The sequence below is a fragment of the Mugil cephalus genome, chromosome 19 (assembly GCF_022458985.1).
Source record: "Mugil cephalus isolate CIBA_MC_2020 chromosome 19, CIBA_Mcephalus_1.1, whole genome shotgun sequence".
NCBI lineage: Eukaryota > Metazoa > Chordata > Actinopteri > Mugiliformes > Mugilidae > Mugil > Mugil cephalus.
Window position 1 is genome coordinate 19,803,025 of NC_061788.1, and position 25,306 is coordinate 19,828,330.

General features: G+C 42.6%; 1 protein-coding gene across 1 annotated transcript in view; it reads left to right on the forward strand.

Moving 5' to 3' along the window:
* LOC124996469 (ephrin-A5b-like) overlaps positions 1 to 20,461 on the forward strand; it is a 70,546-nt gene extending 50,085 nt beyond the window's left edge. Inside the window, exons 2-5 of the mRNA XM_047569521.1 lie at positions 8,456 to 8,748; positions 14,781 to 14,846; positions 14,982 to 15,062; positions 16,437 to 20,461. Of these exons, the coding sequence (XP_047425477.1) occupies positions 8,456 to 8,748; positions 14,781 to 14,846; positions 14,982 to 15,062; positions 16,437 to 16,561 (565 nt within the window). The 3' untranslated portion in view covers positions 16,562 to 20,461. The remainder of the gene's footprint in view (positions 1 to 8,455; positions 8,749 to 14,780; positions 14,847 to 14,981; positions 15,063 to 16,436) is intronic.
* The last annotated feature ends 4,845 nt before the right edge of the window (positions 20,462 to 25,306 follow it).

A 25,306-nucleotide genomic window follows, 5' to 3' on the forward strand; every position in this document is an offset into this window, starting at 1 on the left:
TAATGGGCTGTCACTAACCCCTGACCTCGGCTCAGAGTCTAAGGTGTCAGATCGATATCAGCCGAGGGCGGCGAGCGGCTCGTCTGACGGCGCGGCGTCCTGGGATGCTGAGCTGCTCTCGGAGGTTGCGCTGCGCTCTGCAGTGGTGTCGCCGGGATGTGGCGTGATCGTCCCCGGAATCACATGCACATATATTCATAGTGGTGCATATGCGCTCTATAGTGATCCGTTCCACTTCAGCAGGTGCTGATGGGACATATGTTAGTGAGGTTATTTTAACAGGACCTGCTGTGGGCCTCCTGGAGTCATGTGGCATTAGATAGCGGTTGTGTGTCTGTCCACACGTGCTGTGTACGTGTGCTTGTCTACACACACGCTCAGGTATGTGTTTGTCAAAAGCGAAGGATCGCGCGGTCGGAACGTTGTGTTGTAAACTGGCGCCATGGCAACCCCGAACAACCATCTTTAGCGCAGACGGGGGTTTATGAGTTGCTTTGCCGGCACCCTCGGAGTTTTACACTGACTGAATGACGGAGTCCCGCTGTGTGTGAGTGTTTGTGTGCGCGTGCGTGCCCGAGTGCGCGTGTGTTAACTGACACTAACCCCATGCTGCTGTTGCTGCTTTGACCTCCTTGACACCAGAATAGCTTCGTCAGTAATTAACCTGCCTCATCCATGTAAGACAGGAGGGGGATCGAGCATGAGCCCCTCAGTTTGTTCACTGTCAGAAGTATTCATCTCCAAGAGTCAGGCCACTCAAAACAAGTCAGTCGTGTCCTGATATCCCGGTGTTTTATTGTGATAAGGTGCACGGCGGTGACGAGTCCAGCGAGTTGTTTTCTAGTTAAAGTTAGATGTTTTTGTCGCACCTCATACCGTAAACGACAGACAGGGGCCCTCATTTTGTAGTCAAAGTAAAAAGAAAAACTGTTCACTTGCAGGTAGTAGACTGTACGTAATATTCAGAGTATGATTGGTTGATTAGATATGCAAAAAAGGTAAACCTTCGCATCGCACACAGCTCATGTCGGCGGTCACTTCACATCTCTGGCGATGTGTGGACTCTGCAAAACACCTGCAGTGAAAGCCGGGAATTTTTAATTTGGAGTGGACATTTACCTGCCTTCAAATGGAACTCACGAGCCTGCGGTTACTACACGGGAGGCAGCAAATGCAAAATGCTCGGCGCTCCAGCGGCAACGTAGCATTCGAGTATTTGAGTCGGTGCTGGGCAACTGTTGGTGTCCAGTAGCAACCGAGGCTAAATATTTTGCAAGCTGCAGATGAGGTAACTGAAGGCATAATGAAAGGATGAGGCTGTTGGGAATACCATCATTTTCTTCAGACATGTGATAAAATTATGAAAGAAACTCTATGCAGCTAATTTACAGTGCTCTTTGTTAACTTCCAACCCAGTTATTTTTTAAACTGTCAGTATAGACTTATTATGGACATATGGACATGGACAGGAGCCCATTTGAAGACAGCAAAAGACACTGAAAATTTAAGTCTGATTCACAGAATTACTAAACAGGTTGTTCTGTGTGAAAATACACAGTTTCACCTGGTCTGTCTGTCTGTCTGTGTGGCACACTGCTCTGCTGCAGCTGCATCGGAGAGCGAGTTAGCGATTGGCACGGTCGGGACCACCAGGATCCATAAACAGACCGTCCGCTCTCATTCTTCCTGCCTCTGCTTCCTCCCACACCCTCCAGCCTCTGTTGTGTTTTTTAACTAGATCCGAGGTGCCTTCCCACCAGCAGCAATGTGTTTTCAATCTGAGGCCAATTATTCACCTCCCCTGGTTTTGTTCCCAGCATGAAGAAAAAAAAAAAGTACCGAAACAGAAAAGTGTCTATACTTCAGAGGGGCTCCTTTTTCCCCACCCCTGTTCTGTCAGCGCCCAGCCGGTCCGAGCCCTCTGGCAGACGCATTATGTGTTTAAAAGCGTAATGTGCATATGTGCGTGTTTGTGAGTCCATGGGCAGATGTGTGTATATAATTAGCCAACTAAGTAATAATGGCTTAAACTTCCCAGCGGTGGAAAGCTATGAATGATGGGACAGGTGGAGGGAGGGTGATGGAGACCTCCCAACCCCGAGGGCAACAGGATGGATGGACCCCATCTGGTGACATCAAGTCACACCATCAGCACCTGAAGAGCGCCATAAAGAGCTCCCCCTAGAGGTTGAGGCTGGGAACTACAGATTTCATTTATAAGTAGGACTAAATTGCGGGGCTTGATATAGAAACAGCGTGAGGTCTGCAGTCTGTGACTTGTGTGTTTGCGTCAGACATATCGCTGTGTGTGTGTGTGTGTGTGTGTGTGTGTGTGTGTGTGTGAAGACAGGAGCTTCATGTGTTCCTCTAGGCTGAAAGCATCTCCTCTGTTCTCTCTTTGTGGAATAACCCTGGGAAGCTGCCCCTCGCCTGACCCGACTGTGTTCATGAGGAAAACAACAGGGCAGCTTTATCCTCTTCTTTTCCTCCTCCTCCTCCTCTTTACCTTCTTCTCTACCCTCTTGTTTAGTCTCCATTCTTCTTCCTTCGTCTCTGTTCTCGCCCCCCTTCTCGCTTTCCCTTCTTATTTTGTCGTTCTCCTCATTGCCTTCCTTTTGCATGTTTTTCTCCTCGTTTTCCAGCCCTCTGCTTTCTCTCTTCTACACATATTTCCCTTTCTGTTCCTCTTTCCTTCCCTTTTTTTCCCGCGTCTTTTACTTTTTTGGGTCTCTTCTCCATTTTGCCCACCTTGCCCCTACCCTACCCTCTTTTCCTCTTAACTCGTACTCTACCAGACTCTTTGCTCTTTTTCATTCTCCTCTTTCTCCCTGATCCTTACATCCGTTTTATACTTGTTGCTCTTCTTCTCACCTCTCTTCACTTTTCTTGTACCGTTGAGAAAGAAATTTGCAATATTTTTTTTTATAGTTTTAAATTTTGACTAAGACCCACTTTCAGAAACAGTTTGAAACCCTCTCAATTTAAACTCAAGTTAATTATCCACACATGTGCTAATTGTTGAAATTGTAGATTACGAGATTTCCTCTTCTAGATACGCATGCTTATATTCGACAACTTGTGACAAGAGGGCTTTGATGGCTGTGTAGCAGATGTGTGGAGTTATTCCTAAATACATTAAGAATTTAGTTTCCACTAGATGTAATTCCTTGCAGCTCAGAGGAGGCTTGAAACATCACTTAGACCCTCAGGTTGGGAAATAAAACACAAACAACTTATTTACTGCGATTTTCCCAAGAATATCTTTCAGCGTTTCCCGGAAAGAACTTTGTAACCTGGCACTCTGTAGAACGCAAATAAAGGCAAGGTTTTTTTACTTAGAGTTTAGTCAGTTGCATTAAGTTTCTAAGCACTTGTTGATTGCCCCGAGGTCACTTGCAGGAAATAAGATTAAACCGCTAATGGAATAAATTAAATAGGAAAATTCCTCTGCCGAGTCCCACTCTCTCCTCTCCATCTACAACCTCTCAACCTCTCCATGTGTGGATTTCTCTTCCAAACTGGCTCTTCCCTTCCCTACCTGTGCCAGGCTCCAGAGTGACACAAACATAACAGATGGGGATAAAGAAAGCAAACATGTGGGGGAGCGGACTGAATGGAGGGATTAGCCTGAGATGTGTGCTTTGTTAAAAGCTCCGGTTACTGATTCATTGATAAGCCGCACTAACTGGCTGTGAGTAATTCTGCCAATCAGGGACCATTAATCCCAAAACAAATGGATGTGGGATTTAGGTGCTTTTATTTTCTTAATGGCTAATTATGACACATTTATAACTGATGAAGAACTCTTGAACCGTGCTTTCTTTCCTCATCGCTCTCTCTGCCCCCTGCTATCAAAGCCCCAAAACCTCGATCAGCTTTCACCACCTCCTGCTGCTCAGAGCAGCGACAAAAGGAAAACACAACTGTTGAAATTGCCCCGATCAGCTTAATGAGTCACTAAATAGCCTGTAACAGCAAAGCCATTTAGAGAAACAGATGAATAAATCTTGCTAGTAATGAAAATGAAGGAACCGCGATGCTTAAGATTGCGGCTGCTGTTGAAGGTTTTCGGGGAAATGAATCAAGGTTTCTTTCTCACGCTTCAGTCCTGCCTAGAGTAGGGGGAGACGACTGATGCCTTCGTAGTCTCAGGGTAAACATCGTAGAGATCAGAGCGGATATCAACAGGAGAAAGTCTTTGGTTAAAAGAAGAGACCGGGAGGCAGGGAAGTTTCTAATGTCATCTATTACTCAACATCTTGTGCTCATGGCTCTGTGTCGTATCAATATTTTACCACTCACAGGCTCCATCTTGCAAACATCTGGCTCATCTGTTGGTGCTTTTTTCGCTCTCCCTGCATTTTATTGTCCTTTGAAATAAACACTCACAATCCATATGGAGCCTCTCTGCTGCACATATGCCCACATTTGACCGTGCTCACATGTGCACTTGAATTCTGTGTCTGATGGTCTGAACCATGATAACCATAAATAAAGATGAAGGGAAAGTCCTGAAAAGTGAAGCCAAAATAAGTAGAGCTCCACCTGTTGTCTGGCTGCGGTATAGGTCATAAGGTCTACCCCCCTCCAATGTTAATGATGGGATTTGGGCCAAACTAAAGCACTAAAATCCACGTTAAATGTTTTTTTTTCATGGATGGTTTCTGTCATTTTTGGTAGTTAACATAATACTGGTGCATATTCAAGTGTCCATTGTATTGATTCGTATTAGTTAGTTATTTGACGCTAAAGAAACAGAATGGGACATCTTGATGATTACCAGTTGCCAACCGCTCCAGGAAGCAAGATGGCGCATGTCAAAGGAAACTATTAGCAATAAATGCATCCACTGCAAATTCTAAAGCTTCGGTGTGAACGTTTTCACCGTTTTCACTGACCACCGTTGATCGATCATGGGAATGTTTGCATTGTTTTTTTCTTTTTCTTTTGCCACATCCCACTTTTCCTAGCCCATGGTACTCTCTGCAAGAATGTTTGCTGTATTTATAGCAAACTTTCCACATAATTTCCTCGACTGTTTTGTGTAGCACCCTACTGTGGTTGGTCTGTATTGATCTGTTGCGGTAGGTTTGGACAGGATTCAGACAGACCTTTCAGCATGACCTGGAGTTTAAATGCAGCTAAGCAGCATTTGTGCAGCAGCACAGTGTAGCATTGTCATCAGGGTGTGCTTATTTTGATGGCCGTGGTACATCTTGTCAATGTGTATACTCTTTTATGAACACTATGTTATACAGTGTCATCAAATTGTGATTGTGAAACTTTAGTCGTATTGTAGTTGTATTGGAGAAATGACTAATGCGTTGCTTGCACTAATGGATCTAGCAATAAAATCATGTAGGCATCATAAGGCAACAGGTGCAGCAGCCCCTTGCAAAATTCAAATGCTCAAATGTATCCCAGAGTTCCGTCCAACAATATCTGAAAAACTGAAAAAAAAATTGGAAATGTCGAGAACAGTGTATTATTCACATCATTGTTTTTAAAGATTAATGCAAGATCTTTCAGGGAAATGAGACCCCGTCCAAGAATTTTCGTCCAGTTGAAGGACTGCTCTCCAACTATATTTATTCTTTTTGGTACTTCATCTTTTTTTATTATTCTTACTTGTGCTTATATCACATTTTGTCTTTGCAGACTGCTCAGGTTGTTCTCTTCCAGGTGGTTTTGGTTTTGTTTGCACGTGTTTTGAGGCCGCTGCGATTTGTGTCTCCATTCCAAAACAATGGACGCGATGTGTGCGGCGTTGAGAGCTTTCGGCTTACAAGAGCAGCGTCGCGTGCTGAGTGAACAGCTTGGACTGAAACGCTGTGGAAGTGATGATAGCGTGCATGTATTTCCATTAACTGCGGAAGTCTAGACTAATCAGTCACTGGAGACTGATTCCACAGTGCCCGTTGACTCTAGAAGTAAATGATGTCAAAACCCAGAGGTACAAATAACCACAACTGAGCATGTCCGTCATCAATTTTGCAAACCTTTTTTTCTCACCTCTCTCACAAAGGTGCTAGTTAGAAGCTCAACTTAATCCTGGCTAATCTTAGCTGTTACTCCCGAATTGAATTTGATTGACAGCCACTGACACTTACAAGGCCGACTCTAACATTTACAACTCAGTAAAGACACAGTTGGATAAAGCAGGCTATCCCACGGTGCTCCTTGCTAGGGACATGATACTGCAGAGACGACTGACCCCTGGTAGTCATAATATCAGCAAGCTACTCTGAAACTGAGGCGATGGAAGGCCATGCTGTGCTTGCCTGGAGCCAAAGCGCTCAGCTGGTGCTGGAGGGGGAAATAAACTGAAAGAGAAAACAAGGGCTTTGGTTTCACATTTGACCAGACTATAATTAGAGAGAGAAAAAGATTAGAATATGGCTGACAATGCCACAAGACACCCACGCAGCCTGCTACCATGCAAACACACACACACACACTCGTTGTTGGCCGTTGCAAACCCAGTAGGATGGCCACTAATCCTGCAGCACATTTACAATCTGTGTAACGACAACCTGATACGCCCAGCAAGCCACGCTGAGCACACACCTCCATTTGTGCTACTCATGCCTCCCTAACATGTTCGTGTCGGCAGCAACAGCTGCGGTGCAACCCATCCCTCTCTGTCTCACCTGGCTCCAGATCAGCTGATTGTTACTTCAGTTCCCTCGGCCAGGAGCAGGAGTAGGCGCTAGATCTGATCTGTGGCCAGCAAAGTGGAGTCAGGGCAGAGCCCCCCCCCCCACCCCCCCTGCGGCGCCCAGCCAGGTTCATCCGTATCGGATCATCAGCCTGCTGCGTGCTCCAACACGGTCTCTGGCCCTGTGTCCCCTGACTGCTATCACTGTGTCAATGAACAGAGGTGGAGCATTGAAGACATCCGCAGTATGTCAGTGATACTGAACCGCGGGCCATTAGCAGCTATACAGACATAACCAGCCGGCTGTCCTAGCCTAATCTGTCTCCGCTAAAAGCCTCAGAAACGCAACCTTATACGGCGCCAATGGGAATATGCGTTTCCAATCACTCTCCTCAGGAATGAATACCTGGCATATCTCGCCTTTGCACTTTTTTCCCTCCTTCTTCTGTCCACTCAGTTTACAGTAAACACCGGGCGAAAAACATCTCGGGGCTGCTTCAAGGCAACACTTGTGAACAGGCCTCATTTTCCCAGACTCAAAGATTCCACATGGGGCTCCTACATCAAGCTGTCATATTGGGCTAATGAAAATCTCATTCTACAGAGGGATCCTCTTAAAGCTGCTAAAGGCACATGCTAACCAGGGGATTAGCTCTGTAACGCTAAGGGACTTTAATTTCAGCACCAGCATAAGTCATCGCTGCTGAGCACTAACAGTGATATATGGCTTAGGACTGACTTGTGTTCGTCATGAGAGTTTTCTGCTGAGGCGGGTGTGTTACATTGGGACTCACTTGAGTGTCACAAGAGCTCTGGATGATTGAGACTGACATTATGAGATGTCGTAAACAAAACCAGAGCAACCATTGCCTGGATGCATCTTTCACACGCCGGCTTCAGTTTCCGAGCTTGTGTGGTATCAGTGTTCGCCCTGCTGAGATAATTTCTTGTTACCAAGTTTTGGAGTATTCATGACGCATATTGAAGAGGGCATCATCAGCGAACATGATGGCAAGAGACTCCCCGAACAAATCAATGAGTAACTTCCTGCACACTTACACAGATGCTCCTGATGTACCCTTTAGCAAAGCACAGCTCCAGGGGATTTGAATGTTAAATATGAACACAACATAACGCGGGCTGCTGCAGGGAGCATGCACGCTCAGCGCATCTTCGTTAGGTAAATAAATCATTAGAAAGGTCAAGACCAGTGATCACAGTTTGCTGCTGTGGGAATTGTTTTTGCATGTAAACACAAGCAAAGTCATTATCTTAACCAGTAATAGAATAAGTATGTTAGTATTATCGCTGACACAAAACCTCCCCTCAGAGTTTAATATAAACACAATTAAATTCAGCAGTCTATGCTTCTTTGTTGTAAATGCGACTTAAGTCCCGTATCTTTCAACATGTTTGGAGTCAAGTGAGATTTGAATCGACGGTTTCGGTTTTGTGAGTTTGGCATTTTTGTTGAGATTCATTGTTTATCACCAAAATGTGTGCGTTACTTACAAAACATTTGGGGATAAATGGGAATGCGATGCACATAAAGTATACCTGACATGTACGTCATAGTAACCAAAGATCCAGAACAAAATAGGCACCCACACTTAAAAATATTTCTCTAAAGCACTACTAGTGGTGTCCACTGGACCTTTAAGTCACAGAAACAAGGACTGAAAATTGGTGCCATTCAGTTTGCTTAAAAACTTCATTAGCGTAATTCTGATATATTTTCAACACTAAACATATGGGATGTATTCATAGCCTGTTTCTCCTATGTCCTTTTGTCTCTAGGTTTTACCGAGGCGATTACCACATTGACGTCTGCATCAATGACTACCTTGACGTCTACTGTCCGCACTACATCAGCCCGGTTTCCGACGACCGGGCCGAACGCTACGTCCTCTACATGGTGAACTACGATGGCTACAGCTCCTGCGACCACACCGCCAAGGGCTTCAAACGCTGGGAGTGCAACAGGCCTCTGTCGCCGAACGGACCGCTTAAGTTCTCTGAGAAATTCCAGCTTTTTACACCCTTCTCTTTGGGCTTTGAGTTCCGCCCTGGCAGAGAGTATTACTATATTTGTGAGTATGCCCATATCTCATTTTATCAGAAACTGTTAGGTGCTTGAAGATGGTAAAATGTTTCCACATTGGACCAGTCGTTCAAGCAACATTAATCATTTCCAAACTTTGGCTTCTTTTGTTCAGTGAAAAAAAATCTTTCTCAAGGTTAGATAGATATCGTATCAGTGATGAAACATACAGTACAAACACAGTATGCTAACCACGAACAATATGAGTGTGATGATATTACTATCTTAGAATAGTACAAAAAGAAAGTAACAAAGTTCAGATTCAGTTATACAAACCCTTGAAAAATGTCTGAACTGTTGAGGAGTTGCCTGACTGGCTGAGCTCAGCTTTCCCCTCCTCATGAGAAGATTCTGGAAAATAAGCAGCCCGGGAAGTCATGTTTTTATAAGTGAAGTCAGTGCCCTGCAGGGGCTCAAAAGATGGACTAAACGAGACACAGTGCTCCCCTGTTAGATTTGAGGTATTGAGCCGACACTTGTGGTCAGGCAAGCTCTAACCGGCATTAACAGGACCCAGGACCCAGCGAAGGTAGACGAGTCAATAGTAAGACATTGTGGCGTTAAAACAAAGGAAAGAATAGTTCTGGTGCAGCTTTGAAACCATGTCCCCAGATCCAGAGCAGGTGTATCTGTTAAAGCTGCCCGAAAAATGAGGATTTATGCTCATCTGATCGATCTCAAAGTCTTTGTATCTGCTGGGCAGGCAGCTCATTTAACCCTCTGACATACGCAGGCTAAAAATCCGACGTTTAAGTTAGATACTTTTCTTCTTTCCTCACTTATTTTCTCTCCAAGCGAGCACCTGGAATCGCACGAGCGTCCTTCTGAGACTTCAGTCGAATCTCAGCCTGCTTCTTTGTAATATTTTGCATTGTGATATATTACCCGTCACCATATGTTTCTGTTAGATCTCCGTCTCAGTTGGCGAGCCTGCTTGACTCCATTGCAGAAAACTGTGTTGTTTAGGGAAATTGTGGTCCACTTATAGCCGTGCCAAGGAAATGTTGATGTTGTAATTCCTTGGATGTCGATGAGAAAAATCATGGGTTGCCTAGTTTTTATCCATTTGTTCAGTTCACGTGGATCTGAGCGGGGAGGTTTTTTTAGACTTTGATGGTGATTGATCATCCAGGGAGACAGAGATAGAGACAGAGAAATAAAGACAGAGAGAGAAACTATCCATTTGGCTTCAAGCAGTTTCAGGCCATATGGACTATCTCTTGCTGACTCAGATTGATGTCTCATCCATCAGATCCTTGTTTTTTTACCTCCTTGAACATGGGTTGTGAGCATGTGATGAAATAACAAATGACAAAGACCTCCAGGAATGTAGCAAGGCTTTATAGTGGGATCATGTCACATATAGATATTTGTTCTCTCAGAATTCTGAAGACAGAAGGTGCTGGTTTCAGAAGTATTCTTTTATGTTTTTCAAGTTAGGCAGTGGCTATATATTTATGCTGTGGAAAGAAGTGAGGTGCTTTAGCTAAATAAAAATCTTATATTGGCACAACAGCTGATGAATCAATCTCCAGTGAAATGGATCCAACATAAACAGATTCAAAGATTTCTCCCACTAAAACATAACATTTACTTTAACCCTTTGAATAGACAGAGCAAAATTAATATCAATCTGAACCCATGTAACTTCAATACTCGCTCTCCTTTTAGCTATAATTTTGGTTTCTCCACTAAGCCCATGGGGAAATATCTGTCCCATATCTTGTAAATGCTGTTCCACTGGAATCATGTTAGTCATTTCTCTGTGTTTGCCTGCGGTTTGGTGTTTGGTAGTAGAAGCAGTTAAGGGCTATTTCACTGGAAACATCCACCTATGGATGCAGGACTTTTCAGTTTTTAGTTTGCTTTTAGCAACACGTCAACACAGCTTCATGCTTGGCAATTAAAGGTGTCTAACTTTTTTTTCGACGTAAGTGTTCATATTTGTGTGACGTGTCACGCTGCCCAACAGGAACATAAAACGGACCCTCCGCTGTCTTTCAAATGAGTCACATGAGTACTTGAATTTATACCAATTCCAGTAAGACATAGTTATTGCTGTTTACCCTCGGAGCGTATTTTTCCAGAGGGATTCTTGTCTTTTTCCCCAGATTCTAAAAAGCTGCCTTTGTTACAGTAAGCTATGTTTTATCAGCTGCTGCATCAGGTCAAATTGCAACAATAGCCGACAGTTAATACCAGTGTTGAACATATAATATGTCCTGAGAATCTGTTAAGTGGGCATGTAAATGACATATTGGAGGGGGGTCTCATGTCTGCTTGTCTCAATGAAGACAGACACTCCTTTGTCCTCCTCTCCGGTGATCGTCATTTGCCCCCAGGCGAGGGAGAGAGAGAGGGGGAGAGGGACAGAGGGGGCGGGGACACGTCAAATGGATGACACCTGCAGCTGGATATGGGCCAAATTTATGGCAGACAGACAGACTGACTGCTCAGGGAAAGCTGCCCTGGTGTGAGATCAGTATAGTCCCAGAAGGTCAGAGGTCACCGAGATGACGAAGAGGTCTGAGCTGCGGGCTTCTCCTAACCTCAGAGGGCGGCATGTTTTTCTTATAGAGCCGCGGTGGAGCAGGGGAAGCCTGATCTTAATCTCGGGGGATAGAAATCCAATTTTCAGAGGAGACAGTTGAGAGTCTGGCTTTCCTTGTGTGAGGGAGATGACTGTCTCTCCGTAAAGCCTCCGTGCTTCAAACGCCCGAGCCCCGCTCCGTACAGCCAGCGCAGATCTACATCCATAATGACATGAACCCCGGCAGCACTGCGCCTCAACAGCTCCCCTTCGGCTTCTCACGGCTGCAGCGAAGACAAAAGGCTTTGTTCCCCAAGATAAACCGATCACCGCAAGGAAAACATCTGATCCCGCAGTATTTATATCGGGATCCGCCTAATTCTTCTCACAGTCACACCAAAGCCTGGCCTTACATGGCATCCCAGCCTGTGATCTGCGATCTGTGCTGCCAGCGTCGACGGTGCAATCACAATGATTACGAGCCGCCGCGGCACATGACCGAATGTGTAAAAGTGTGTCTGAGCGTGTGACCGGGATGTTTACCGCCGACCCGTGTCCATGGTGAGGCAGCGTACGGATGACCTGACTGACGCTGGTGTCTAGGGTTGCAAGAAGAGCTGGAGTTACAGTCGCGCAGAAGCACGGCTGCGTTTTGCTCGGGGATAGAAAACCCAGACTCTGACCTCGGTGGCAGACACGAGAGAAAGGAAGAGAGACAGTTGTGTAATTGCGTGTGTGCTGGAATCTGCAGAGGGATGGTGGTATGGGGGGTGGGGAGGCTGGGGGCATAGAGAGGGGGTGAGAAAGTGAGATGGGAAGAAGATAGTGTGACACAATGTCAGAGAAAAAGGAAGCGTGGGAAGGAGAAACAGAAGAAAAACAGAAGGAAGGAAGAAAAGATTCTTCAGTAGCTCTGCAACTAGAACAATTTATTAAGTTTCTACCTTAAAAAAAAAATACCATATGAGAGCAACACATTGTCCCCAACACAATGTTCATGAGTGCTTGAGGTGCGTTCAGAATTATTCAAACTGCGTACTGCACACAAAGGAGCAGTGTTTCATCCTTCTCAATTCAGATTTTTTTTTACGTACGTTACGTTTTTTTAAGTTTTTACAAATTTGCCAATAATACCACAACTGCAGCTGTTTTTGTAGCACAGGTACAGCTGCCTAGATACATCGCTTTTTGTTCACTTGTGACTCTGATTGGCCACCAAATCTGTCTTGTGACACTATGCAAATTCAGACTTTTGCACATTTTGGACATTTCCGCTGATCTTAGCAGCAAGCATCCATCAAAATCTCCATCTCTACAATGTCTATTAGACTAAAAGCATGCTCTGCAGTTCATTCTTTTTTTTCCAATAAGTTATTCATGAAAATTAGGACAACAGCCTGTTTGTCAGATAAATACAATGTAAGTTCGTTGCTATCTGAGATATTTAGTTACTGTAATCGGTGTCTGTTTTAGCACTGAATTCACTGGCAATGTAGGGTCAAGTGTTTATGTTGTTGCTATGGTTTCCTGCAGTCTAATGTGTCTTTCTTTCAGATTTAGTGACCGGGGGAAAAAAATCCTTAGTCTCTGTAAAAGAAAAGAGTGCAGTTTTTTGTGTTTTACAATTGCTTCAGTGCGCAGATCGGCTGCTCGTTCTGATTGCTCTTGTGTTTTGGATTTTGGTAAATGTCATTTCTTTGGCCTCGGACTGTCAGTCAAGCAATAATTTGAAGGAGGAACTGGAACTGTAGGAACTCTTGAAGGACATTTACCATTTTTACGAGATTAAATGGATCATTTAACCGGGATATGATCAGGAGGCTAATAAGGGATTCTTAGTTTCTGCCCTCAACCTAATCACTTCGTCAGATGCATAAAATGTTTTGGATGGGATTTTGGAACAGTGTTTTTATTGTCTAGACGTTCCGTGCAAACTGCCCTTTTTGTTAGGGGTAAGAAAAAAATCAGAGGGCGATAACGATAGCCAAGGAAACTCAGATAAAAAGAGCATGAGACACAGACAAAGAACGACGCAGCCAGAGTTAGGCCAGTTGAGTTGAGTTGAGTTCAGAGCCGCTCCAGCCACCGTCGCGGTGTAAGTTACTCGATACCCGCTGACACAGACAGAAGCAGCGTGATTGACAGCGTTTCTCCCTCGTTTATTTCCTCCCTCTGCCGCTCCACTTCCAATATTCCTCTCATGGTAAACTTTAAAGATGATTTCTATCTCCTGTCACAGCCGCACGGCATCTGATAAAGTTCCTTTTGAAATAAGAGCCTGCGTCATGTGCAGCAGTGGAAACACTGACATGGTTTACTTTTATCAGGAATTTACCGCTGGGCCAGAATCCATCACACGGAGCGTCTGGGCGATAGTGTCTGGAGACAGAGCCCGGACACGTCCATACACAGATGTACACACTTGGGGAAAAGCACGGCACACATAAATGAATGTACACGTGCTTGACACAGAGTTTCAGGGTAGTGTGTGATTTTGTGGTCAGTTCAAGAGCAGTTTGAGACACTTGATGGGCAACAGGAAAAGACAGATGTCACAATGTTGGAACGCGTGAGGAGAAGTCAGAATAAAATGTACTGTGGGATGAAGATAAGAACAGACAAAAAATAAAAACACGTGTGCAGTATCACTAAAGCAAAACAATCACAACCCTCACCCCCCTCCAAAAAAACAAAACAAAAAAAAAAACACTTTTAATTTTTGTCTTTCAGCGTCAGGAAATAGAGGAAATGAGATTTTGTAGGCGAGCGCCACAGTATCCCACACATCTGCAGAAACGACTAATGCCAGTGGCCAAATTAGACTTGGAAATACGAGGGTGACATCGATATAAAATGTGAATGCTTTTACATCAGGATGAGTAAGAGGAGGTTCACACACAGAAATACAGAAATACAGCCTTTCGGACTGTATTTCTGTATTTAAAGGGAGAAGCTGATGAAATTGCCTTTTTAGAAACGGTTGAGGTGGTCGTGGAAGGTCCTATCAGAACTGTTCAGAACAGGAAGTTGTCACATTTTGTCAGAGTATCTGACAGTGGTTTTCATACAACATAGCAAACCATAGGAAACTTTGATATTTTTACAGAAACTTTTTTTTTTCCACATAACAAAAGAAGCCAAACGTAAATCAAACAAAATGTAATACCCACAAAGACTCTTGGCTAAAGACAAAGAGAAAAGGCAAGATTCAATTTTGTACTGTGGAATGAATGACATAACCTTCATATATTAATAGACACACAGACTGTAGAAGGAATGTACAGGTGGAATCCAATTCAAGATGAGTTCACAACATGTGCCCATACTTCTCTTTAGGAGTGGCATTAGAGTTAGGGTTAGGGTAGAACTTGAAAGACCAGATTCAGTAAGAACTAATGGGCAAAGGTATTTTAGTACTGTACGTGCTGTACGAGTGAATGCAATGTGTTTGAAGTTTTATTGTTTCCTAACTCTTTGCAATGTGTCCACAGCCTCCATCACTGACGAAAAAGGAAGGAGGAGCTGCCTTCGACTCAAAGTCTTCGTCAGACCTCAAAGTGAGTCACGGATTGTTGTGTCTGCTCTGCCCAGTCTTCTATTCTGTTGTTCACCAGCTTGCAATCAGCACGTGGACGAGTGACGTTTGACTTGTCTAATCTTCACATCTCCTCTGTCCTCTTTGTTTTTCAAAGACAATTGTGTGAAAAACTCCGGGAGCACGCAGGAAGGGGTCGATTTTGAGGACAACAATCACAACTCCCTAGAACCCAGAGGTTGGTGGGAATGTAGTCTGTAATGTTTGCGTGCGCAGTAGAGGCAGAACAATATGGAATCAGGATAGATTATTCTGAATATAAATCTGCTAGTTGAAATTACACATTGGTTGAAATAATAATATTTAAAATAAATAAAATGACAAGGCTTAATTTCATACTATGTATTTAATTTCAATCAGGTTTGGCCTACTATCAATCAGCTAGGTCCTTGTAGTTGTAGCTGGGTGAATTGCATCTTCTTTTCATTAATTCCCGGTATACAGCCCTTGTCCTTTATCAGCTAATAAAGAAACACGGGTAATTAAATAGATATTTTTGTCAAGGGTTAAGCATGAATAACATCATCTTCCCAAATATCAGTTAAATAGGAAGCTGCTGCTACTAGCCTGTTAGCTTAGCCTAGCATAGCAAATGGCCTGGAAGCAAGAGGATAAAAGTAGCCTGGATATATTTAGTGCTAACTACTTAAAAAAATGTATTTTTAACTCATTAAAATAAAACACAGTTAATATAAAAATGGATGAAGCCAAAGCAAGTAGAGCTCCCCCTGGTGATTGGCTGTAGTATAGGTCATAAGCTCCACCTCCTTCATGTTAGTGGATGGGACTTAAACCATAACACTAAAGAACATGCTAAATGTTTTTTTTTTTTTTTCAAGGATAGTTTCTGTCATTTTAGATAGTTAATATGATGCAGCTACATTAGTTTTGTTTAAGTTTTTGTTTAAGTTTGTTGTTGTTGTTGTTTAAGGATGACCACAAGTCATGCCGCCCGCTCTGTAAAGTGTTCCCATAGGACCCTGAGAGTAGGAAAAAATAGCATCAGTTTGGCTAATGCAAGGAAGAAGGGATGCATTCTCCATGTTTATATACAGTCTATGTTTAAAAATGACAAATTGATATTTAAAGGCGGGGCCTCTTCAATTGAAGTGGCTGTAGTGCCTTGAATGGCTCCAGAAGTGAGTCAATCCAGAGACCTTTCTGTTAAAATGCCCAACACATAAAAGTGTTTGTGTCTAATTTCTTCTTCTTCTAAGCTAATTTCTTCTTTCATGACAACTGCAGAAGGGCTAAATGTTTACTGAAGTCAATTGTGTAAATTACTTTATATTTATGCATAATTAAGGGAGCGGCCACTTTGAGTCTCATGGTGTCGTCTTACTCGACAACATCTTCCTCAGCTTCCCCTGCACTCTATGATTTTACAGTTTTCCGCAAAAAGCTATCCATCTTTATACAGAGTTAGTGCCTGAATGTGACTGCAAGATTCAAGGGAGTCACCATGTACAACCAAGAAATAATATTGGCTTTTTGCTAAGTTTTGTTTGCAGTCTGCTGCTAATGATCCTAATTTTTCTCTCCCCCTCATCAGACGGCATCAGTCATGAGTCACCAGAGCCGGCGAGAAGGGACGTGAACTCTGCCGGTCGGCACCAGACTTCACTCCTCCTGCTCAGCTTTTCCCTCATGCTCCTAGCCGCCATCTTGTCTTTATAGCGCCCAGTCGCTGAAATTCTCCCCAGGAATTGACTGTCCTGATTGGACCACAGGCCACTCCACCCTGCTACCCCTCCCCTCAAGGAGCACTTTTTTTTGAAGAAAAAAATAAATAAAAGAACAAAAACACTGACAATCTCTCCACGTGAAAGGAGAGAGGAAAGGACTTCGACGCTGAAGCCTTTGTTGCTTTTTGACTTTGTAAAATGCCAACCAGTGTGATTCCTGACTCTCCGGCAGGCGCCGATGGCCGAGGCACCCCAAGGTCAATGCGTCTCTTACCTGTCTGCCTCGCCACCATTCACAGTGTGCAGATATTAGGCCACTTATTTGTGTTTAAGACGAGCACACAAATATGCTTTTAAACATATAAACCCAGAGAACACAATCTACACAATCCTTGGCTCCAACAAGCACAACAGGATCCCTCAAAAGTTTACAGACCTTACCATTTTTTTTTTTTTGTGTTCAGGAACATCACATAACCCCCGACATTAACATGATTTAATCTCACCTCCAAGCGGGAGAGGTTCCAAGACAAGCGCGACACATCACGTGCTGGCCAGCAGGAAGGAAAACAAGAAAGGATGCCGTTGCTGGGCGACTGTTGCTAGGACGTGTGGGGGGGCAAGGGGCGGGACTTCGATGACTTAACCTTCCTCTCAGGTTAAAAAGAATGCATCATCTGAGACTGTGGAAGACACTCGTTGAGAGAAAATTTGAAGAAGCACTCATCTTTTAGTGTTCGGATAGGGGCGAGTTAATGATCGATTAATGTATTTGTGTTTTTTTTTTTCTTTCTTTTTTTTAAATGAATCACGTAATACAATTGTAGCAGCCAACACGGGTGTACAGTAAAATATTTGAACGGAGCGTAGAAGTTGATATGGTATTTTGCCAGGCGAAATGTATTTTCCTATTTATTGTGAAGTCCTTGTGCTTTTTTTTTCTTTTTCAGTTTAGTCTGTAAGTACAGTAGAAAGGCAATAAAAAACAAATACCCATTAAATTAGTTCATATTACACACCGTTCATTTGATTTAAAGAAAAAAAATAAGTTTGCTTGGACTGGTTGCCCATGATAGTTTTTATTATTTTAACACAGTCCTGAAAGGAAAAAAAAAAAAGAGACTGATGTGCTATCAGGGTGTAGAAATCGTAGAATATTTGTGTTTGAAATCTGTCATTAACAAATGTCACAAATGTAGTTTTACTGATACACTATTGTTTTTGTGGATCACTGTCATAACACACGACAATTGTAAATAGAGGCAAATTTTCTACAAAGTTCAGGGATGTGTCCATGCCTAACATGTGGTAAAAAAAGAGGGATTGTCCTCCTTGAATAAAGCAAAAGTTTTCCGTGGTTAAAAGACCTTTCAGCGAGACGGTGAGCGAGTTGCGAGACAGGTGGTAGCGTGGCACATGGGGCGGTTTGCTCTCTCTGATGTCGTGTGAAGTGGCGTCTGTACAGAAACTATACCGGGGGCACCCTCATACCGGCTATTTCTGGAATGAAAAATCGACCACCAGGGGAGATGGGAACAGACAGAGTGAGGTGTCCTGTTCTCTCGTGGCAAACTGAAACTAAGAGGGGAAAGAGGAGGAGAAGGGTAGACATGTGAAGCTTTGTAGTACTCCTGCTAAGATCGATACTCTGCTCTTTTTTTGTCCTTCTTCCAGCAGTAAGGTGTGATAAGGATTCATTTTCACTCAAATTAAAAAATAGCCCTGGTAATTTTAAAACTGAAAACCAGTGTGAAGTAATATTAGGACCACTGTTGATGAAAATAAAATTAATAATGAGATCAAAACCTTAAAGGAATATTAGAATTAAAAAGGGAATTGTAGTAACAATTTAGGAATGTGAGAAACAAATGTTAAAACTACTCATTTTAGGGGAAATGTTACATCACATTTAGTCATTTAGGGAAAACTTTTTATTTGAAAAAGCCATTCGACAAGAATAAACAGCGTTTTAACCTGGCAACATGAGAGTAGAGTTGTAGTTTTATTAAAACACCTGAATATAATGCATAAAGTCACACAGAGTAATAGTGTAAGGATACAATGAGATCAGAGTAATCTAATGAGCAGAATATTATGGAATAAATTTATTATAATTTATTATAAATTTATTAAGTCCTAATACTGCATCACTGTACAGAGACAGGGCTGGGTCAGAGAGGAACATGTATCATACAGGGCCGTGCCATCTTAGCTATTGGCTATATTTTCCCTGCTTGGCAAATGCAAATTCCACACCTCCATATTTTTAGGTACGTTGAAGACAGGGCGTGAAATCTGTGACGTGTGAAGTGCGCCTCATTCCTCTTTTTAAAAAGTACATCCTTCTAGTTAAAAGACTTCTTTTTATGTGGCAACAGTAAAATCATCAGCTTCCCTCAGTAGCCTCAGTAAGGATCACTTCTGACTCAGCATGAATTCATTACTCTGAGTAGCTTTGCATTAAACGATCTCTGATTACTTTACTTGCTCCTTTTGCCCCAGCGGTGTTTCACTTGTCTCAGTGTGAAATATATATATATGAAAAAAAGAAATGTCATTAAATCCAAGCTGGGAGTGCAAGGAGAGGAGCTCCGAGGGTAATAACATTACACTTTAAGTTTGCAGAGATGACGTAGCCCACAAATTCCTCATCTGAGGTGACGTTTTGTTCGTTTGCGCTTCTGAAATAGGGATTTTTAAATCTTGACACCTGACGCCCATCGGCCTCTGTACATGTTAACTCAGCCATCATTAATAGTCCACCGATATCCTCGCCTAACAGCCACACGACATTGAGAAACAAAAGAACTATTAATTTTGTGGATACTGTGTATCCAGTAGTTAGTCCCTTGTAACATACAGTGTTAGGTTCTTTCTGCTTTCCCCCCAGCCACACCTCTTTCGAAGGGCGATTTAACTGACACATTAATGTTCTTAGCAAGAAAAAAAAAAAGGTTTGATACGATAAATGCTGAATTTCATTTTGTATGTCTTTTATATGAAACAGGAAAAAAAAATAAACAGGATCAACATTGCATCTGCAAACGTGGCACATATCAAACAAGCAGTATGGCTGGGTTACAATCATGACTCAAAAGGGCCTGAAGAAAGAACAGATGGATCTGTGTTTCCTTTCCTTTTTTTTAAAAAAAAACACACACACACAAAAAAAACAACAACAACTGGTCTCGTTTATTGTATTGTTGCATCCAAAGTGTCTTTACGGTGCAGGATGTTCTTTATTTTTCTGTTGTGGAGTTCTGCTTATCTTCACCTCCAGCTGTTTCGGGCCGAGCTGTGGTTCCGATCACTGTAACGACGGCCGACACGATTGACTTTCCGTTGGCGTGAAAAAGCTCGGTGTGTTTGCGGCAGAGGAAGAAAGTCTGTTTTCTGCATCGAATTGTGATGTTTCATGTGTTTTTGAACGAACTCTGCCGCAAGGAGGACTGGTAACAGGGACTAAGGACATCTTCACCCAGCGTTGGTACCACGTAGCCTGAAGCTAACACCACCGTGTCCCTGGTTTGCGGCGTCTGTTCCTCATCCTCTGTATCTTAAAACCGGATGTGTGCTTTTGTCAGTGCATCTAGCAGTGGGAAACTTTTCTAACTATGGCCACAACTGTGCTTTTTCCCCCCCAACTAGAAATGGATGTGCCACGAAACTGCACATTTCTTTTAACATTGTAGTAACTGTACCTTGTGCCTATATGAGTCCCATCTTCTCCTGTACTCATCTGAACTACTCTGTCTGTTTTCTGCTCAACCCCTCACTAGACTTTTCTACAAAAAGGCCATTTCTTTGTAAATACACGTGTTGGAGCAGCTATGACTAACTAAAAGAAACAACAAAAAAAAATGATTTAATAAATATTTCTTTGTCGTTGTAACTGTCGTGTCTGATCTGTTTTATTAAATCGAGAGAACGGCATAAGGAGCGAAGGCCTCGTCAGAGCAGCTCGAGCGAGCGCCGAATGTTTGTCTTGGTTGCGACTCTGTGTGTAATCACGCAGGAGTCCAATGAGGAAGTGAGCGAACAGCTGTTTTTCTATAATCTGGAGGTAATTCGCGCACTGAAAAAACAAAAACAGAAACAGCTCCAATTAATCTTGCGGGAATGTGCAGCGCTTCGGGGGGAGCCTTCGTCTCACACGCTCTTTTGCTCCCCGCTCCGCTCTGCCTCTCCTGCTGTCTGCTTCAATTTCTCACTCTCTGACTTACTCCCAGCCTTTCTCTACATCCCTCTGTCTGTAACCAAGCTTTTATGTGAAATGACAGCTTCAAGGAGTCTTTCCATAGCGCTCAGGCTGTGTTGTCGCAAACAGAATTAGACCTAGACAAGAACACGAAGACGTGTGGCGTCTGAATCAAAGTGTTCTTTATAGAAGAGGCTAGCAAACATGGTCCAATCCGAGATGGTCACATCATTAGGGATCGAAAAGCTTGTCCGTGAGACATTGAAGATATTTTTCAAAGGTATGTGGGAACCAACCTGGAATTGGAGCATGAGGAACCCAAACTACGGTAGGCAAATGAACACGAAGGTCAACATGTGATCTGTTCATTTAATCAGTTAACAACTAAATTCAGCATAATAAGAGCTAGAAATGCAAAAAAATATTTGTTTCTGCTTCAAAGGCAAATTAATTACTAAACACATAATTGTCCCCTTTGCTCAGTGTAATGCATCACATGACCAGAGCTGACTCCGCTTCTGACCGAGTCACTGGACATATTGACACGCTCAGTAAAGTGAGGCCATACCTGACTCAACTAAGTCCCAGACCACTACACTGAGAATAATCTTTAAAAAAAAAAATCTGTGGACTGTACTTTTAAATATACGCAGCTGTACAGTAACATAAAGTGAGTGTGCAGTTTCAAGATAATCTCCAGATTTGAAACTTCACTCATTCACATGCTGAGATTGTTATTATTATTATTTTTTGTTTGTTTGTTTGTTTTTGTTTTTGTTTTTACTGTACAGGCAACTTTGGGAAGAAAGAACTGAGAGAAATACACTGACTGTTGCATTCATTGCCATTCATTGCCAATTAACTGCAAATTGCCACAAAAAATATATCTTTTGGATGCAGATCACAGATTAGGTTTTAGATTTCATTATTATTTTTTGGCGTAATTTTATGCAAAAGTAGAAGTCAAACACAATTATTTTACTGCACCTGCACTTGAGATATTAGGTGTTCCGACCATTTGCCGCTCCTGTCTGCTGTTGTTATGGAAACTCATCAACTGACTGATTGATAGACGCCCTCTCCCATCTACAGAATTATGCCGCTAATTTGTTCAAATGTGAACCCAGTGTAAACAGTTTGCACCTGTTCCTTCAACCCTGAGCAGATTCTATTATTTTGTCTGTCTTTCTGTTGACAAATAGCAGATTGTGGGAATGTCTCAAACTCAACTTCCCACAGATAACTAGTCCCTTGTTATCAGTGTTTTGGGTACAGGGAAACATGTCTGTCGGACATGTCCACTTCCTGCTCTGTTCTTATGTGACTGGTGGTTTTCAGTGTGCCTTCATGAATGTGTGTTATCTAGTTGCCTCTGGAGGATATAATCAGCCTTTGAGACAAAGTGATTGAAGTTTATCTTACAAGACTTTGTCCACAGCAGCTGGAGACAGACATCATCATAAGGGATCATTTCTACACGACTCACCGAAGACACCTATTCCATTAGACAGACAGCAGTGTGACATTTCTGTGTTGCACATGTGTTCCCAGCAGATCATCCATGTGTAATCCTGCATTAAACCACAAGTCAGACCGAGTGAGAGCGAGAAGAGGCTGGTGAGTGGGATTCCCACTCTATTATATTCTGTAAACCAGTAAAGGCCCAGAAGCAGTTTTCTGTCAGGTTCTGTATCGGCAGCGCGTCTCACACGGTTGATGCCTCAGCAGGAGGCCTGAGAGAGCGTCGCTTTCATTAGAGTAGCTGCAAAGAAACCTGCCACCTTGACACAGTGTCCACTGCAGGAAATGGAGTCTGCTAGTTGCTTTTTGTTTGGTCTCAGGGGAAGGGGAGATAAAGTGTTGACTGACATCAGTGGGCACTGACAAAGGAGTTCTTTGGTCATGGTAGGCAAGAATTATGTGGACGCTCCCAAATGGACTTTATTTGGGCATCTTACGCTATTGTTTACCAGATGTGGTAAAGACATGATTGAGATTAAAACCTCCTTTTCGATAATGACCATAAAACACAATATCTGGTTCATTTATGCAATAAAAGGTCATGTACAATTCTGAGGAATTCTGAGCACTTTGAGTGTCTGTGCATTTTTTTTATTTGGAATTCCAAGCTGTTATTTTAAAAACCAGAGAAGAAAACTGGACAAAAACTACTGAAAACAAATATATATGTATAATAAAAATGCAAACCTTACATTTATTCTGTGGTCTGAAACATAATGTTAATTTACCTTAATTCTCTAATTAGGTTTTTCTAATTTCAAAAACAAAAAAGTTATTTTTCTTGAATGAATCAGCACTTATATTCAAAAGACAACAGCTCAGAGATGACATACCTTCAGTCATGTCTGTGGTGACAACAAAGCAATTTACTGTCATGAACGACTCATTAGTCGCCGTCTTCTTCTTTCCTTTCAAATCCATCTGGTTTTGTAGAGTTTCTTTTTTTAGAGTCTAACACCAAACTTGATGCTAATTCCTCAATTGGTTTATGACTTTTGTACCTTCTACTTGAATGACAGTGGAGAGAGACATGAAACTTGGAAGGAGAGATAAGGATGGTCGGGCTGGGAATTTGAGATCTGCTGTTCAGAGTATATTTACCCATACACAGTATATTAGACAAGGCGTGCTTCCTTCAGTGTGCCAACAGTTTGTGTGACTTCTGTTCCAACATGACAATACCTCCTCCATGCACAGAGCCATCCTTGGACAAAGGCTTTTAACAGTTTGTTGTTGAACACACAACTGACTTACACAGAGCTCTGACTGATACCATGTTCACACCAAGCAGGGATAAATCTGGAGATACAATCTACACCACTTTGGTTCTGTTGAATGAAATTGCAGAAACACTAGCATACTGTATTACTGTCAGTCATCACTTGTGGTTTTAGTGTTTTTCTTTCCTTTGTTTCTGTTTGTGTGATAATGTTCAAATGTGTCTTGTGGCTGTGGTGCCCCAGCCCCCTTCCCGGTTTCCTGATTTATGATCAGCCTAAACAACTTTTATTTATTCATTAACCAACAGTATTTAATCGCTGGTTTTATATCCACTCTTCTCCATGTCCTGTAGATTTTTGATATAATCTTGTTTTCCCCTTGCCTCCAGGACCACAACACGTTTTGCTGTATACATACTGGCTATGCAGTGTATCATGGAGAATATTCAGTCATCAGATAATCACATCCCACCCAAGTATTGCACTGCCTTAAAATGATGCAGCACCCTGCCACCTGGCGAAAACGTGCTGCACTCAGCAAATCAGCAGGAGTATCCAGTAGCTACTGTCCTGTTGTGTGTCGTGTTTAGTTCAAATGCAGAGCCAGATGCAGATTAACAAAAAGGTGATGACTGTAGTCTGAAACACATGGAGGACAGACAATTTGACAAAAAGGAAACAAATACAAGGAGCATACCAAAGCTGGGAAGCAATACTCAAAAAACAAATAAAGTACAGACCAAGAGGTCAACATCCTTCAAACTAATTTGTATTTAATCTGCCAGAAATCTAAGAGAAGTAATTTATTCCACCAAAACTGATTTCATTCAATGGATGAAGATTACCAACGTGGCCCCACATTTTCAACGGGGGTGTCCACACCAATTTCAGCATTATTCATGCTTTGAAATGCCTGTTTTGAACAACCCGTTATTTAGCTACCAGTGTGTTTCTGTCCCTCCTGGAAACTATCTGTGCTGGGATAATCAGCTGTCCATTTAAGTCAGCCCACAGCTCCCAGGCTCTGCCTACTCTTAGCTTCAAGATCACATCTACACATCTCCATGTCATTAAGAGCTAATATTTTTCTATCGAACATCCTTGGTTTCCTTGTCTCTCGAGGTCTTACACCTTTGATTTTTTAGAGTGGCCATGTAAGCACAGAAAATGAGAGGACATGATCTAAATACACAATGCAATGGTTTATCCCAACAGGCCATATAAAGTCATGTTAAATATTAAACAACAAAAAGGGTAAAATTCACATTTTCTTTTGGGTTTTTGAAATTTGGACTACTACTACTACTGTTGTGGAAGACAACAGTCCTAGCCACTGGAAACCTGGAAAGTAATCTGTGAAAAAGAATGACACAATTTGCACAAGGTGAATCAATCTCCCGCCTTTAAAATCAAACCTGTCTCATCTTGTTTGACATTCCTTGAAGACGTTTAACCACTTATCCAAGTGGTTTGGATAACCAAGAATCTGAAAGACCTTCGCCTTCAGATTCTCAGGTCATGAGCATGCTGGGCATCTACATGCTCAACATCTTGGAAGCAATTTGAAAGGGAGCACCCATGTTCACCACCTTGTGTTCCAGATCCACTGTCAGTCATGTGTTATTATGGAAACGTCGGTGGTTGTTGATATTGTTAGGTGGAACATTGACCTCTGCCAGCAAAAATTTATGGCTTAATCTAACCTAGTTTCCATCTCAAAAGGGCAAAAATATGTCATCTGATCCTCGTATTAGAGGAAAGCCAGCGGGGGAGCAGTGAATGAACAGCTGATGGATGG